Source organism: Branchiostoma lanceolatum, chromosome 6 (assembly GCF_035083965.1).
Source record: "Branchiostoma lanceolatum isolate klBraLanc5 chromosome 6, klBraLanc5.hap2, whole genome shotgun sequence".
NCBI classification, from domain to species: Eukaryota; Metazoa; Chordata; class Leptocardii; order Amphioxiformes; family Branchiostomatidae; genus Branchiostoma; species Branchiostoma lanceolatum.
Window position 1 is genome coordinate 1281690 of NC_089727.1, and position 15055 is coordinate 1296744.

General features: G+C 41.7%; 1 protein-coding gene across 16 annotated transcripts in view; it reads right to left on the reverse strand.

The window, feature by feature from the left end:
- The window catches only part of LOC136436100 (ubinuclein-1-like), a 36736-nt gene extending 22207 nt beyond the window's left edge, over positions 1-14529 (reverse strand). For 4 of the 16 annotated variants that reach the window (XM_066429833.1, XM_066429827.1, XM_066429824.1 and 1 more), the window contains exons 1-12: positions 13952-14526; positions 7917-8051; positions 7528-7578; positions 7205-7267; positions 6810-6953; positions 6337-6396; positions 5948-6072; positions 5363-5556; positions 4092-4246; positions 3015-3080; positions 1254-1321; positions 826-868 (exon numbers count right to left, since the gene is read on the reverse strand). In XM_066429833.1, coding sequence (XP_066285930.1) covers positions 826-868; positions 1254-1321; positions 3015-3080; positions 4092-4246; positions 5363-5556; positions 5948-6072; positions 6337-6396; positions 6810-6953; positions 7205-7267; positions 7528-7578; positions 7917-8051; positions 13952-14134 — 1287 coding nt within the window. In that variant the 5' untranslated portion in view covers positions 14135-14526. Of the gene's footprint in view, positions 1-825; positions 869-1253; positions 1322-3014; positions 3081-4091; positions 4247-5362; positions 5557-5947; positions 6073-6336; positions 6397-6809; positions 6954-7204; positions 7268-7527; positions 7579-7916; positions 8052-13951 lie in introns of all 16 variants that reach the window. The other 12 variants (XM_066429822.1, XM_066429828.1, XM_066429819.1 and 9 more) reach the window with 8 other exon arrangements.
- Positions 14530-15055: the final 526 nt, after the last annotated feature.

Genomic DNA, 15055 nt, shown 5'->3' on the forward strand with positions numbered 1-15055 from the left:
GTAGCATTGGAATACCTATATTTTCGGCTTACCGCTTAGTTCTGCAGCCATTATCCTGGCGCAGGTCTTGATTTTGGATTGTCGCACCGTGCGACCGTGATTTTAAATTTAGTCGCATTCTCAAGAAACTGGTCGCATACATATTGTGTGCGAGTCGCACTCACGAGCGCTGAGAATAAAATCTCCTAACTTGTGACTCTATTGTCACAGTCAGACAATAAGGACTGTCAAACTTCCTCATGTTTCTGACTTGCTAGCCCCTGTAATTCGACCAATATATAATGCGCACAGAAAGAACCAAGCACACAAATAAGATAAAATCACCGACTTCCAAAGAAATGACTATATAAGTTAATATTTTGAGTCTGAATTGGGAGTTTGAGTTTATGATGACCCACAATTTGCCGAAGAGACAATGACTATCATTTCTCCTGGACTTTTAACTTAGTAAATGATTTGAACAACTACACCAAAGAGAACTTACGACTGTGAAAGAGATCTTCTTAACTGAAATCCTGTATAAGTAGGACGTGAAGGTCAGTTTCAAACAGGACCACAGTGATTTTTTTGCCGTCTTCAACATTTTGCAAAAGTAGATGCATGGGGCGGGGCCCAGGAAAAATTTGTCCTCTTTGATATAAGGGAAAGGTAATGAAAAAAAAATTGACCTGAGGGGAGGGCCACGGGAAAATTTTAGCCCAGCCCTCTGACGACGGGCCACCCTATGCCCCTACCACCACACACACTAAATATTGTACAGTCCCTTTAGAATATCAATGGGAGGACACCAGGAATTGGTGCAAATAATAACAGACTGGTACTCACAGATCTCTCTGAACACTTCAATTCTCGGGACTGCATTTCCACACTGGAATAACACAGCAGAAACTTTTAAGTACACTGTCTTTAATGAAAATACCATACATCCTATATGAAATATTTTTTATATGCAAGACATAAATAAACACGTTGAAAAGTACTAACCCTTACTTTTAGTCCAAAAACGATGTATCATGTATCTACAGTTGCATGAAGAAACATTACACACTATATTGATCCAAAATGACAAAAAGTCGTATTTCTTTAATTTGAAGCAGATCCTGCCACCATGACAAAAGCCTTAAATTGTTTGATTACATTCTGCTTTTATATAGCTCAAATTGTACAGTTGAAGAAAGTAGTGTTATATTAAACATTGGGTCTGAATCTTCCGACACATGATGATACGAAAAGAAAAAAACAGTCCAACTCACTCCAGCAGCATGCTGTTGACGGAGGGGGTGAAGAACTTGCACTTTCCGTCTGAAGACATCTCAGCAGCCTGCGGAGGGAAGGAGACAGGTTCAAGTTCATGAAGAAGGTCAGATGTTTAGAGTTTAGAGTTGTAAACTTTGTAGTTTCAACTACATTCAGTACAACATACATGGCCACTTTTTGCTGTACTTTGTATGTTGCTACCGTCCCATTGGCTAGTTGGGCTGACTTTGCTGTGCAGTTGTCATTCACAGCCAAACTCATAAATACAAGTACCTTAATACATGGTGACTGTTAGACTATGTCCTTGTTGGAAGTTTTTTATTGCAGAACTATTATTACACTTATCCTCAAATGAAAGACTTTTTTTTAAAAAGTTCTGATGATTTTTTTTCCATCCCCTTCACTGTGTGTTAATGCCTCCAGACTGGGTCTGATTTTGTAGCACATGCAGGGCTCAAAATACCTGAACAAGTCAACTTTACCTGTATATGCAAGTGGTAATATGAGCCCTGCATTTGGGACAAAAGTAGTATTTCAGGGGACACACTATGTAACAACCCCCATCCCAAATAAAGTTTTCTGGCACTTCTAACTTGTTGCAGCTGTGGTCAGTAAGTGTCTGAACCCATCCCTGACAAACTAGTATAATTGTTAGCCTGTGTGGTGAACAAGCTGAAATCCACAGTGGTTAAGGATGAAGAAAACACACAAGACGAGATCTATTCACAACAGAATGATTAGTTTGAGAAAAGTACCAAAGCCTTCAGAAAACATCAGATGTAGTCATTGACGAAAGATAACAGATGCTGTATGAAACCTGTTTCAAAATTTCATCCAGTTGCTTGAGTAACTGTTTTTTGGCATATCTTATAGTACCTGGATGTCTGACCATCAACGTATCAGAAGTCTCCAAGCTTTGGGTACAACATTTCGCATGACCAGTTCCAAGACTCATCGTATAAAATTAGCTCCATAATAGCCATTTCTCACGGATCATTAGCATTACAGGCGTTTCCAAGTGTCCAATTATAATCTTTATATAGCTCCCACATACAACGTAGCTGCCCCTTGCCTATGTAAGTGCATACAAGAGACAATTATAAAGACTACCTGGCGTGCCCAACAACACAGTAGACTGCTGAGCTAGCCATCTTTCCTAGGCTGCTAACTTTCAGTACAAAAATTAATGTAGTTTTGGATTGAAAGCCTAGAATCTTGGTTGGAAGTGAATGAGTCGCACTGCTATTTGTGGCTTTATCACAGCGCAGCTTTATGGATCTGTCCTTGGGGACAATTTGTGCAACCTTATTTGCATTTCACCATTTGCAGGCATCTCCCATAAGATATTTTCCAAGTATTGACAAGCATCCTTTTCTGGAGAAGTCCTGTGATGTCATTTTCCAAGTGCTTAAGAAACATTGCCAACAAACTGAAGTGACAAGCACAGGGAATTCTGTATTGTACATTTTATTCCTTGCTCTACTTCCTGGGAAGTTCGACCAATTGCTAACATCCTTCAGGTCATGTGACCTATCAGGTTACATCCTAAAGGCCACAGGTCAGTCTTACCTGATTAGGGCTACATGCAGTAGCGCATTTGAAAAGAAAAACCTGGAAGTTATTTTTGTGAAGTTCGAACACAGTTTAGCTATAAACTTTATCACAAAAACACAGAGTTGTTGCAAACAATGCAGGCCTCACGTTTTGACACGTCACAACTAACGAGATTTGTCCGTAACCAAGACAACGCCACTGACCTTGGGCGGCTGGACGGTGGCAGACAGTGAGGGAAAACTTCTCAACTGTCCCACAGACAGCATGTTCTATAGCAAGGCAATTTGGCAGGACATGAGCAAAAACAGGGGCTGAGGAGGGAACTGTGGGGCACACATTCGCCAGCACAGTGCAGAACACCTCAAAAACATTTTCGAAATCGTCCTGCTTTTGGAAGTAAATACATTATAGCAACATAGTAAATGCTAATTTTTGTAACTGATGTATTCGATACATATTGAGGAATAAGGCCGCAGTAATCTTTATTGACACAACAATAAGTTGGTTTTGCAATGTGCTGTCAATAAAGGATAGCAATGAAAGTTAGTCAAAGTTAGCACAGATTGCCAAAGTTGTATCTTTTTAGGAAACTTCGGGAAGAGTCTTAAAAAGTTAAACCACTACACAGAGATGTTATGACCACAGGATGAGTTTCCCTTCAGATAGTCTCACATGTTCAAAGTATCTGGAATCACATATGAAAGTTCACAGTTCAGCGATTAAAGGAGATAATGACGGAAAGGAACCAAAATAGTGTGCTGTTTGTACGTCGTATCTAAACCCCGCGTGAACTTGTGAGACCATCCCGTAGAAGGTGAGAACCACGAACACAAGACGATGGGTCACAAGATGGAAATCCCTCACTGCACCCAGTCACTAACTCCTAGCAACACATAGTAACTAGCAATACCTAGCAGATAGTGACACCTGACAACTAGCAGTACCTAAAAGCAATATCTGGTAATGAGCAAAGCCTAACAACTAGCCATACATAGCAACTAGCAACACCTAGCAACTCACCTTGTCTAGAAACTTGCCATACCAAGCAACTCACCAAAGCCTTGTACCTAGCAATACCTAGCAACCAGTTATATCTCGCAACTATCCATACCTAGCAATTAGCAAAGTCTACACAAGTGATCATGACTAACTGTAACTAGCGATGTCTAGCAAAATCTAGCTTACAAAGAAACGCATTTTGTCCTCACATCTTTCAGCCTTTCGATACTTAGCATTGTCTAGCAAAATCTAGCTTACAAGGAAACAAATCCTGTCCTCACCTCCTTGAGCTTGACGATGGTAGTCTGCAGGTCGCCGGGCAGGCCTGTAGGCAGGTTGGGGGGCTTCTCTGGGTTGATGCCGTCCCCGGCGCCCTGACTGCCGTCCCCCAGGCCAGACAGGATGCTGCTGGTCAGGAGCGAGGAGGCTGCATCGCCTGGGGATGGGGGGACGATAGAAACCGTCAGGCTTCAGTGTTCTAGCCAGGCCTTTTCAGCATAGCGGCCCCCGATGCTGTGATCTGACACCGATGCTGTGTTTCAATGAGCATAGGGGTGTTCTTTCTGGGAAAAACCTTCCTAAATCTTATAAAATGTTCATATTTGGCTTTAGAATGAGGATGTGACAGAGGAAAAACTGAACTTCACAAATTTATCCCTCAAAATGCAGGAAATGGTGTCTTATTTGGTTATAAAGTTCAACATTTTGTGCCGGACTCCAAACAGTTATCATGTCTTCGGCACTATCAAAGTTGGCCTTCTGTACCTGACCCCTACGCTGTGAAAAAATCCTGGTGAGAACACTGGGCTTGCTAGACATGGAAGCTTCACTTTGTAGTGTTGACAGCCACTCCAGTAGGGCGAGTCTAACATGGTGCAGTACTTTGTAGTACAACATGTAAGTGCATCTTTAGGTGGTGCTGTTAGGAGCAAGACATTGTGAAACATTCAATCATGGTAGATTACTCCCCAAACGCTGGCCAAGACAACATCAATGTACTCTGACACTTTCTATCATTTCTTCTCTTCAAGTATATATGGTCAGGATTGACGAGGCAGCATCACCAGGTGGTGGGGGGAGGATAGAAAACCATCAGGCTTGCTAGACATGGAAGCTTCATTTCATGGTATATAGTAACCAGGGTTTTACATGTAGCAGTTAGCAAGTGAAAAATTCAATGGTGGTTTGTTCTCAAAACAATCTGGAAATTCCTCTCAACTACATGGTTAACAAAAAACTACTGATAGATTATAAGGGAGGATAGAGCAGGTAAATGACATGTCAACAAAGTTAACTCCACACTTTTTCGAGATAGGCAAACAATTAAGTTTTGCTCCAGTACCAGGGGCCCAAAATTCTAATCATTTCTTCAATTGGTCAAGACCTGACTGCATACCAAATTTCGTAATCATTGTCATTGTCATCAATTCCATAGCTTCTGGAGTTATGCCACTAACCCACAAACATTATTACAACATTTCACACAAACACGGTTATTCCACTACAAATGCTACCAAAAACACAACCTTCTTGGGGAAGGTAAAGAGACTACCTAATGTCCCAAACCCAGCCGAGTTCAGCAGGTTGGAAGGTGAGACGTTGCTGTTGTGCAGCTGGAGCCCAGCGGAGGGAGGGGAGGTGCTGTTGGAGGTAGATAGGGGGTTCTGTCCCGGCTGGTGTAGCTGCTGCTGTCTCTGTAGCAGCTCTGCCACCGTCGGGGTGCTCTTCTTCCGGGGCTTGGTGGTGCTGTGAATAATCAAGATAAAATTTAAGCAGTTATCAAACTTCCTTGCAACTTAGACATCTCACAGTAGACGTAAGAGGCCAATATGATAACAGGGGGACGAAAACTTGCATCTGACTTTGATTTATACAGTCAAACCTATACCAGTGACCACCTCTCCAAAAAGACCACCTGGCCACTTTTTGGTGGTCCATTCAATAAAATTTATTTCCTAATCTTGAGTGTTCATGTTATGTGTTGTTTAATGACAGCCTGGATCCTTCAAGTAAAAAGGAAGCAAGATGAAAATAGAATACTTGAATCTGACCATACCAGTAATAAACCATCATATTTTCTAATCTTGAGTAGTCATGTTTTGTGTTCTTGCATCTAAGATAAACTAGCCCTCCTTACCCGTCTCCCTTTTCCCGTGGTTTCCGAGGTTTCTTGGGTTTGTTGGGGTCCAGCGGATCCTTTAACCTCTTCCGTTTCCTCACCCCATCCTTCTCCACTCCGTCTTTGGAAGGTTTTCTGATTTTCTGAAAGGACACCAGAAACGGACACTGATTTTATAGAAATCTAACTTACAACACTAAAACACTTCACTTATTTTGAGATTGACCAGTTTACCCACAAGATACAGCTTTCAGACAAGAATGCAACAACAAGGTAATGCAATGTAGAATAAGTGGAATCTGGGTATCATGCATATACATATAGGAACTAAGCAAAAATTACAGTAACCAAAAGAAAAAAACAAGGCAATCCAAGATGGCAGACTCTGCCCCATTCAGTTTCCTTACTCTCTTTTTCTTGGTGGCATCCTTGAAGTCACCTCCTGAGTCGTCCGAGTCAGACAAAATCTAAGAAGGGTGTCCGAGTTAGACGTACAACAATGTACAGAAATACATGGAGTACAGTTAACATCTTTTTCATTACATTAACTTTTTCCAAGTGATAGAAAATGGGTTTAAATACTCCATTCAGTCTTGCAATAGTATGAATTGATGTTCTACGCAGCACGAGACAAATCCATCATAAAGTGGACAAAAGACAAAAATGATGTTTTCTCAGGTTCTTGTTCATTTAACTGTTCCTAAACTTGGATAATCTATAATGTACAAACAACCAGTACCATGGCAGGCTGTATCTGTGCTGTTTTTTTCAACAATCGCACATGTATAACAACATAGAAACCTACATTGTACAATGAGGCTTTCAGACTCGTTTTTAAAAAAAATGTCATGCTTTTCCTTCTCCCAAGACGTTTGCTCACCTTTGGCGTCTTCCTTTTCACACCTGGCGCCTTAAAGTTGCCCTCGGAGTCTGAGTCGGAGACGTCGCGGAACTCCAGCACACCTGAGTTGATGTAGAAGCCTCCCAGTTTGGTGGTGATGTCTGCTGGTACCAACTCATCATACTGGAAAAGAAAAAATAGTTTCTTGTATAAAGTCCAAGTAGAGATATTACATGGTAAAGTAGTTGTTACAAATAGAACTGATACTATGATCAATGATGTTTCACGTACCTATTAATTCAAACGTAATTGATTGACTACAATGATGTTTTAAAGTTTTGTTACAAGTTCATATATCTTTCCATTGCTTTCAAACTTCTAGTACGCAGTCTATCATTTCCTACATTTGCAAAGAAGGGAAGAAGTAGACTTACACATTCCGAGTTGTCCACAAACGGGTCAGTCTCATCATAGCCCAAACCCATGTCAACCAAGTCCTGCACAGAAACAAGGAAATCAGTCACCATCATTAGCGCCCTCTGGCAGAACATGCAGATACTGCATCTACCAAATGCAGACACTCAGACAAGCCAAAAACAATACTTCAGTCACTTCAGGTGAAGTAACAAACAACTGTAAAAACAGGCAACAATACAACAGTACAGGTTTCTTCAGCTGGACATAAGGTGAGAAAAGGGAATTCTGGAAAGGTTGTGACAAGGTCACAACACAGGTGTGACCACAGGTGTTTACTGACCTCTATTCTGTCTCTTCTTCTGCCCTTGACCTTGCTGACTGTAGAAGGACCCTGAGAAAAAAACAAGTCAACGTCTAATTTACAAATACAGGTGGAGCAGGAAGCATTACTGATATCATACATTACATGCATTTTGTACATGTACAAGAATTTACAGATTACAGTACAATGAGTTTACCGATAATCAGCTGCCGGTAACTTGAATAGTTCTAGATACATACAGTAATCACTTAAACGACACCACATATAAATATGGGAATGACACAGATGGTAGTGCTACTTACACACATACTATTAAATTTACTGCTGGGAGGTCAGAGGTCAACATCTTTTATACAAACAATACCAGAGTTTGTGAGAAAACCCGAGAAGAAGTTGACGAGGCTCACGTATTTCTCCTCGAAGTGCCTGGCGATCCTCTCCACATCGTCCATCTCCTTAGCATCAGCAGCAGCGAAGGGGTCATCCGGGTCAACGACCTGCACGTCCTTATTTGGGGTTGGCCTGCTGTCCTTGTCTTTACACTGTGGAGAGGAGAGGAGCAGAAAATGATTCCACTTTTATTACTTAGGCAAAATTACAGTTCGATAATTGAGAAACATTTAAAAATCAATACCAAAAAAAGACAATTGGAGAAAGAAGACTTCACCCCCCTAATGTAGGTCTGCTAAAAACAACACTTCCTTCAAGGTGAAGTTACAAGATGAAAGAATACTTGGCAGCTGTGAACCATCAATAGACAACGTCACGTTATCACTATCAGTCACTGAACTTTTTTTTTCAATATATGAGCCCCAGTCCTCAGCCTAGCAGCTGGGCTGTCAGTTATCACCCGACAGGATGCTGTTGTGCAGCACTAACTAGTGAGGGAGGCATGTTCATGATGTTGGGTTGGCCGACACTACCACTAATGACAGGGTTGAATCGCAAGAGTCTAGAGGCTGCCATTTGGCACCAAGGTGACCTCAATATGACACTTGCACCATGTGCGGCCATTGAACTGTATGGTTGTGTGCACATGAATCACTCACACCGGCATTAATCACTCACACCGGGAAGGACCCCTACTCTTTTCGATAAGCGTGGCGGGTTCTTTAAGAATAAATGCCCGAAGTGTGGCTCTCCCCAAACACAGAACCTCCATTTAATGTCCTATCCAATGATGTCCCTTGGTGCTCATTTATACCTGAGTGAAGTGGGGCAGGTCCTGTAAAGTGCATTTCCCAAGCGCACAAGATCGGTGACATGACAGGATTCGAACCCGGGACTACCTGGTTCTGAGCCGAACAATCTGCCTTTAAGCCACACGACCCCACAAACTGGAATGCTATGTAGATGTACAACTTTATAGGCAATCTTACTGATACTGATAGTCATCGTTCCTGTGCTTTTTGTTCACTGCACTACAGCAATTTATAGAAAATTCAAATAAAACAAAACAAATAAACATGTAGCATGAGGCATATCAGCCATCCAGGGCTCCAGACTAACTTTTAGGCCTAGGAGCACTGTGCTCCTAACCCCAAAAAGTTAGGAGCACCAGCAAAAATCTAGGAGCACCACTACAAAACGTTGGAAGAACAAGAAAAAGTCTTGGCTATACCAAATAATACTCCTATTAATCAATGTTAACAACTGGGAATAAAGTATTTGAATAGATCATAAAAGATAAAAGCCTACATTGATGGTGCAGAACAATTGGCAATTCAATTCATTCAATACCTTCCTACATACTGATACTAGTACGATGGATTTTTAGAAAAATTCGGCATAGGTTCCCCGGCTGGCCCCTATCCGGGGCCTCAAGTTCAACAAGTTGAAAAATACACAATGGTATTTTTTACTTGGAACAAGGCAGGTAATGATTCACATAACCTTGAATGATAAATAAATAGATGACTCTAGAAGTTATCTATTGGGTTCATGACCAAAACAAATAAAGTCATATTCCATAATTTGAAACTTCACTGCTGGCATCAAGTTTAACATTTTTACAGGCATTTCTTTTCTTTTTACCCTCACCCTCTGTCTACAGATAATCCAAAATACTTGTGTGCTGACCCAGTCAAATATCTTCGGTTCCTTCGAAACGCGTAGTTCAAATTTCGCGCGTTAGGACCGCGCGGCGCCGCCATCCAATGACAGGCCGACCGCATGGGGAAAGCTTTGTGATTCGCCGCTGTGCAGTATAGACAGCAGCAGAATGAAAGTACATGTAGCACCATAACAACGGGCAGGTAATGAGCTTTGAAATGATACCGGTGACAAAAGGAAAATTTGATATTTTTTTAAATAAAACTCCACTTGAATTGATTCATTAATTTTTGATCGTAAAAATCATCGCTTGAACAGGTATAAATATGACCGCAGGAAACAAGCCTTTCATTCTGCTGCGGTCTATTTTTCATAAACATCATGGCCGCCATTGAAAACAGCGAGCGTCCGGCGAGCGCTCACTTTCATCGACAAAGTTTTGGCGTTTGAAACATTTTACAAATCAAACAAATACATCACAAAGGAGAGAAACTTATATCCTTTATTTCTATGGGTAACTTTGCCACTAGGAACGGATAGTTTTTGTACCGCGGGTGTGGGAACATGATAGAAAATTCACCGACGATATTCGCGGTAGCATTGGAATACCTATATTTTCGGCTTACCGCTTAGTTCTTCAGGCATTATCCTGGCGCAGATCTTAATTATTGATTGTCGCACCGTGCGACCGTGATTTTAAATCTAGTCGCATTCTCAAAAAACTGGTCGCATACATGTTGTGTGCGAGTCGCACTCACGAGCGCTGCCATCACTTGTTCAAAACTGTGGCAACCAAATATTCTTGAAACACTGTACTAAGCACAGAACTGTGACCTTCAACGTAAATGTTTCAAGCCACTCTACATCTGTCCAATATTACAGTGCAGGATTTATGTGTGCTGGGCAATGGTACGTACATCATGGTGCAGGTGCTAATATAATGGTGATCACTGATTTTATTGCCGTGGAAACTGGATACAGTGCAGCAACTCTACATGACCAACTTCACATGCAGTTGTTTCAGTAATTCCTAGTCCAGCATCATTGAATTTCTAATATCATCTAATATCATCTCAAAAGCTCAAAATCTATGAAATCATGTGAATAGTGGTGTCATTGAAACTTAACAATAAATTTTTCAGAAGAAAACGTGTAAGGCGTATAATAGCGGTACTCCAGGACGATATACAAGAACAATCTTTGCGTTAAACAGTACAAGCAGCCATAGCACTTTTAATGCATTGTCATTCATTATCATAAAATTATATATGTACATTATATATAAAGATATACAGTACATGCATATCAGGAGCATCTTTGTGCATGTAACAAGATACCATCAAAATAAACTTGTCTTCTAAATTTCGATATAGCCTGACATAATTAAATAACAGTTGATACAAAAAGCTGATATATAAGCCTAAAAGTAATTGACATATATATACAATCTTTACATTACTGGTGTATAAGCAGCTTAATCAGTTTTACTGCATGCCATTCATAATCATAACACATGCATATCTGTACCATCCTGGGCAATTGTACATGAAGATACCATATAAACCTGTCCTCCAACTTTCCATTCACCATCTGTATCTACTACTACAAATTTTTTTCAGAGAGATTTTAATCCAAATCCAACATTTTGACTGATTTTCTACTTCTACAGACTGCACTATTTTTTTACATTATACGGGCCTGCTTCAGTGTAAATAGAAATCTCGGTCATTTCTCATCAAGAGAATCTTTCGAAAGCTAGACAGCCCAAATATACATGTATCTGCCTTGTATGACTTCTGTGCTACAGAACCACGGATCTAAAAAAAACTCTTTTTCTCTCCTGCATGTAGTAACAGCTATACTTTTGTTTAACTCTCCTCAAGTCAAAACTGAATTATTGTTCTGCTTGTTCACAATTTTTTTTTCTTTCGTTACTTTCTTCAAAATTCATAAGAAAGAGGGAATGGGCATACTATGCCTCCTCTCCTTTTTTGTGAATTTAGAATGGTACCCAAATAAAATGTACCATGTCATAGTCGTGCGTCTGCTTAGAGATATCTTACAATCATGCAGAAAAACTGGCGTGAAAACAGACAGTGAATGTCGCCCTATCCATGTTATCATATGTACATGTAAGTTATTCATGGGGCAGTACCTTTACTTTCCCAGTTCTGACAATCTATAGCTATTGTAAATACTGACGGACAATACTGTAGGACAGGATGTTAACAAATCTTATTTGCACAGGCCTACAGTGAAATTATGTTAAATTGTGCAAAAAGTGAAGTAAATAAATTGTTAGCCTATCTAAAATTATGTTCTGCACACACAAAAATCAAACAAGGCAAAATGACTGCAAAAAAATTCAAGTTGAATCATAGAAAAGATTAGCAGAAGTATTTTAGTGACAAAAATAAGTGTTTTCAACTTTTCTATTGTGCCAGTCTAGCATACAAGAATGTAAATATTCCAACTACCACATGCTGAAAGTATAAGACTAAAAATGTGTGGGAAAATAGCAAAAATCTAAAAAAATTAGTCCCTTTGAGGTAGCTCATTAGTATGCAAATATGTAAATGAAAGCATCATTAGCATTATCTTCCGATCATGTTGTTATTGTTCATCAACCACAACAAATGAAACCAATCTGCCAAGATTCTGCACAAAACAATCACGCCCAGTACGTGATACAACAAAGGGCATTGAATCGGCCCTACTTAGTATGCATGTATGTAAATTGTCCCAATTAATCAGGTGTGCAAAACCAAACTACCTATCCTAAAATCCACAGTTTTAAATCCGCAATTTCTAAGTCACGTCAGCGCCATACAACTATCCAGCGCCGCCCCGGAAGCGCTAATTAGTATGCAAGTATGCAAATGAGGCAATTAATTAACGCTACTCATTACCAATAAAACATTTCCCGACGCGCCCTAACTCCTTGCGGGCGCTTCTGTCTGTCTCCCCTCCCAAAACTCCAGCCCACACGCATGTCTGCACCGCAAACTTGTACCCTCATTTAATATCCACAGAACAGCCACCTCATTTGCATTTTTCACACAGACTTTCCCCAAAATAAGCGAATACGGGGGAAACCACCCAAAAATGTGCCGTGCCGTCCCCGCGCGCTCTCCCCACGAGCGCCGCACGTGCGGCCCGGGGCCTCCCTCCCTGCCCGCCGCCGCCGCAGCGGTTAGCACCCGATCACACCCCGATCACTCTCATCAACCTGCTCGTTAATCGCCTCATTATGTATGCACCCCCCAAGAAGCACGGAAAATAAAAGAAACCACGAAATATATAATATTTTCTGGTCGGTTTAAAGAGAGAGTTGCAGATTGTTCCGGACGGGTTAGTTCGCGGGAGACCTTCCCTCGCGCAAGTCGGTTACAAAGGCGACATGCACCGGGAACATTCCTCACATCCGTGCCCGGCTGCAAAGGTTATTTTCATGACCCCAAACAAGAGCAAAATCAGTCAAACCATCCGAAAATCCTGCCACCAAAATTCTTCCCAAAACGATTCTCAAAAACCACGCTATACAACACTCTCCCTTTTTTTCTGCAACACGAGTTTTGTAAAAGAGTCCTCCGATTGTAGCAACTCAAGTTTCCCTTCTCGGCTACAACAACGCCGAGCACATATTTTGGCTGAAAGTCCAACATGGCTGCCGAACTGTTCCCCACCCTTCCCTTCGTCAGGAAAAGCTGGACAGATTTTGTAAATGACAGACTTGTGTGTGTGCTACCAGTGGTTCGGGTGGGAGCCTGGCAGCGTTTTTACAGTTCTACATCTGAGACTACAGAACAGGCGCCGAGCTCAGCCAGGGCGCTACAACACAACGGGACGAAACGTACTCGGGTCAACATGGAGGCGCCTGTAGGAGGGAACTCGCCCTTCTCCCGGCCGTGTGGAAGTGTTTTCTATCGGGTTTGGGCTGTGTAATTTGTCACGTCGGGAACAGACATGTCGGCCTTTGTCTGGACAGGATTTCGGCCGTTTTCTCCCTCTCCATTCCCGGCAAAACGCCTTCAAACCCGCACCATTCGCGAACCATCCCCACCACAAAAATGTCCGGGGAAACATGTACGATTTCGGTCGCTCATTTTGAGGCTTCTCGTCGCCTAAAAACGAGCAGCATGACCACAAGGAGGAATGGAAGACTGTTGTTGGGTGATAAATAACCCCAGCATTTTCCGCTCGTTAAAATTCGAGCTCAAAAGTCGAACATTTCCAGGTTGTTTTGTAAGGTATGGTCGCCCCTCCCGTTCCTGACAACCCCCCATACTACGCCCGACTTCTCGCTATAGCAAACACCGACAGCTGTCAGCTTTTCAGCCAAGGCAGAGGAGACAGTAATGGCGAGGAATAAAATAGAAAGAGGCCTCACCATGGCATTTCTAACGAGGTCGACATAGGAGAGCTCGGGACAGGTTTTGTCGGTGCTCGCCGTGAGGGAGAGGGCGAACCGCAGAGTCGGAGCACGAGGCGGCGACGATTTCTCCTTCTTCTCCTTGCTCAGCGGCTTCACTCCCTTCAGAGGAATCGGCACAATCCGCTTGGCCTCCGCCATGGTTCATTCGAAGGTCGAACGCAGCTCAGAAACACAGCAGAAATACAGATTTGTGAAGAAGTCAACAACTTGAACTTCGAAGTTTAGCCGCCATTGCCGCCATTTTGCTTTCTGTCACCAGGAGCTTAGTCCGCATGCGCAGTGCAGGATTGTGGGATAGCTGGAGGGGCGTGGCCTGGAGTGTCGTCTGCTACAACCGGTCACATGTTGTAAACAATCACAACTTAGAACCAGGAAATACTTTTACTTGTGAAAGTCAGGAATATAAATCTACACAACCGATCACATGTTGTAAATAATCACAACTTGGAACCAGGAAATACTTTTTACTTGTTAAACTGAGGAATATAAACCTACACAACCGGCCACATGTTGTAAACAATCACAAAGATATTCTGAAACAAGTTAAACTGTAATTTCCAACACAAAAATTGGACTTACCCAATCACAAAAATACTAAACTTATACTTTTACTGTAGTTAACCTCAGCAATATAACGTTACTATACAGCCGGGCACATATTTTTAACAATCACAACTAAGGAATACGCCAAAAAAAAGCAACTGGACAAAATTTTGGAACAGTCAGACGATTTAACATGTACTAGGAAATGCTTTCATTGTTGTTTATTCGGAGTTGAGATAAAGAAAGTAGTTGCTTTGAGCCTTGTTCACTATATTAAAGAATAATTATTTTGACAGTATCATCATGCACTGCGTTCTGCTGCTGCATGGTCCGGACACCATGCAGCTGCAACTCAGGCTTTCATCAGGACACCCCCGGGCCCCTACCCCTACTAGTCCTTCCCTAGCGTATAGCACACATAGCTACCTTTCTGACCATTGTCATTTTGACATATTGAATTATTAAACTGCTTATTGACATTTTCAAACAGCTGAGTAACACTGACGACTTGCAAAT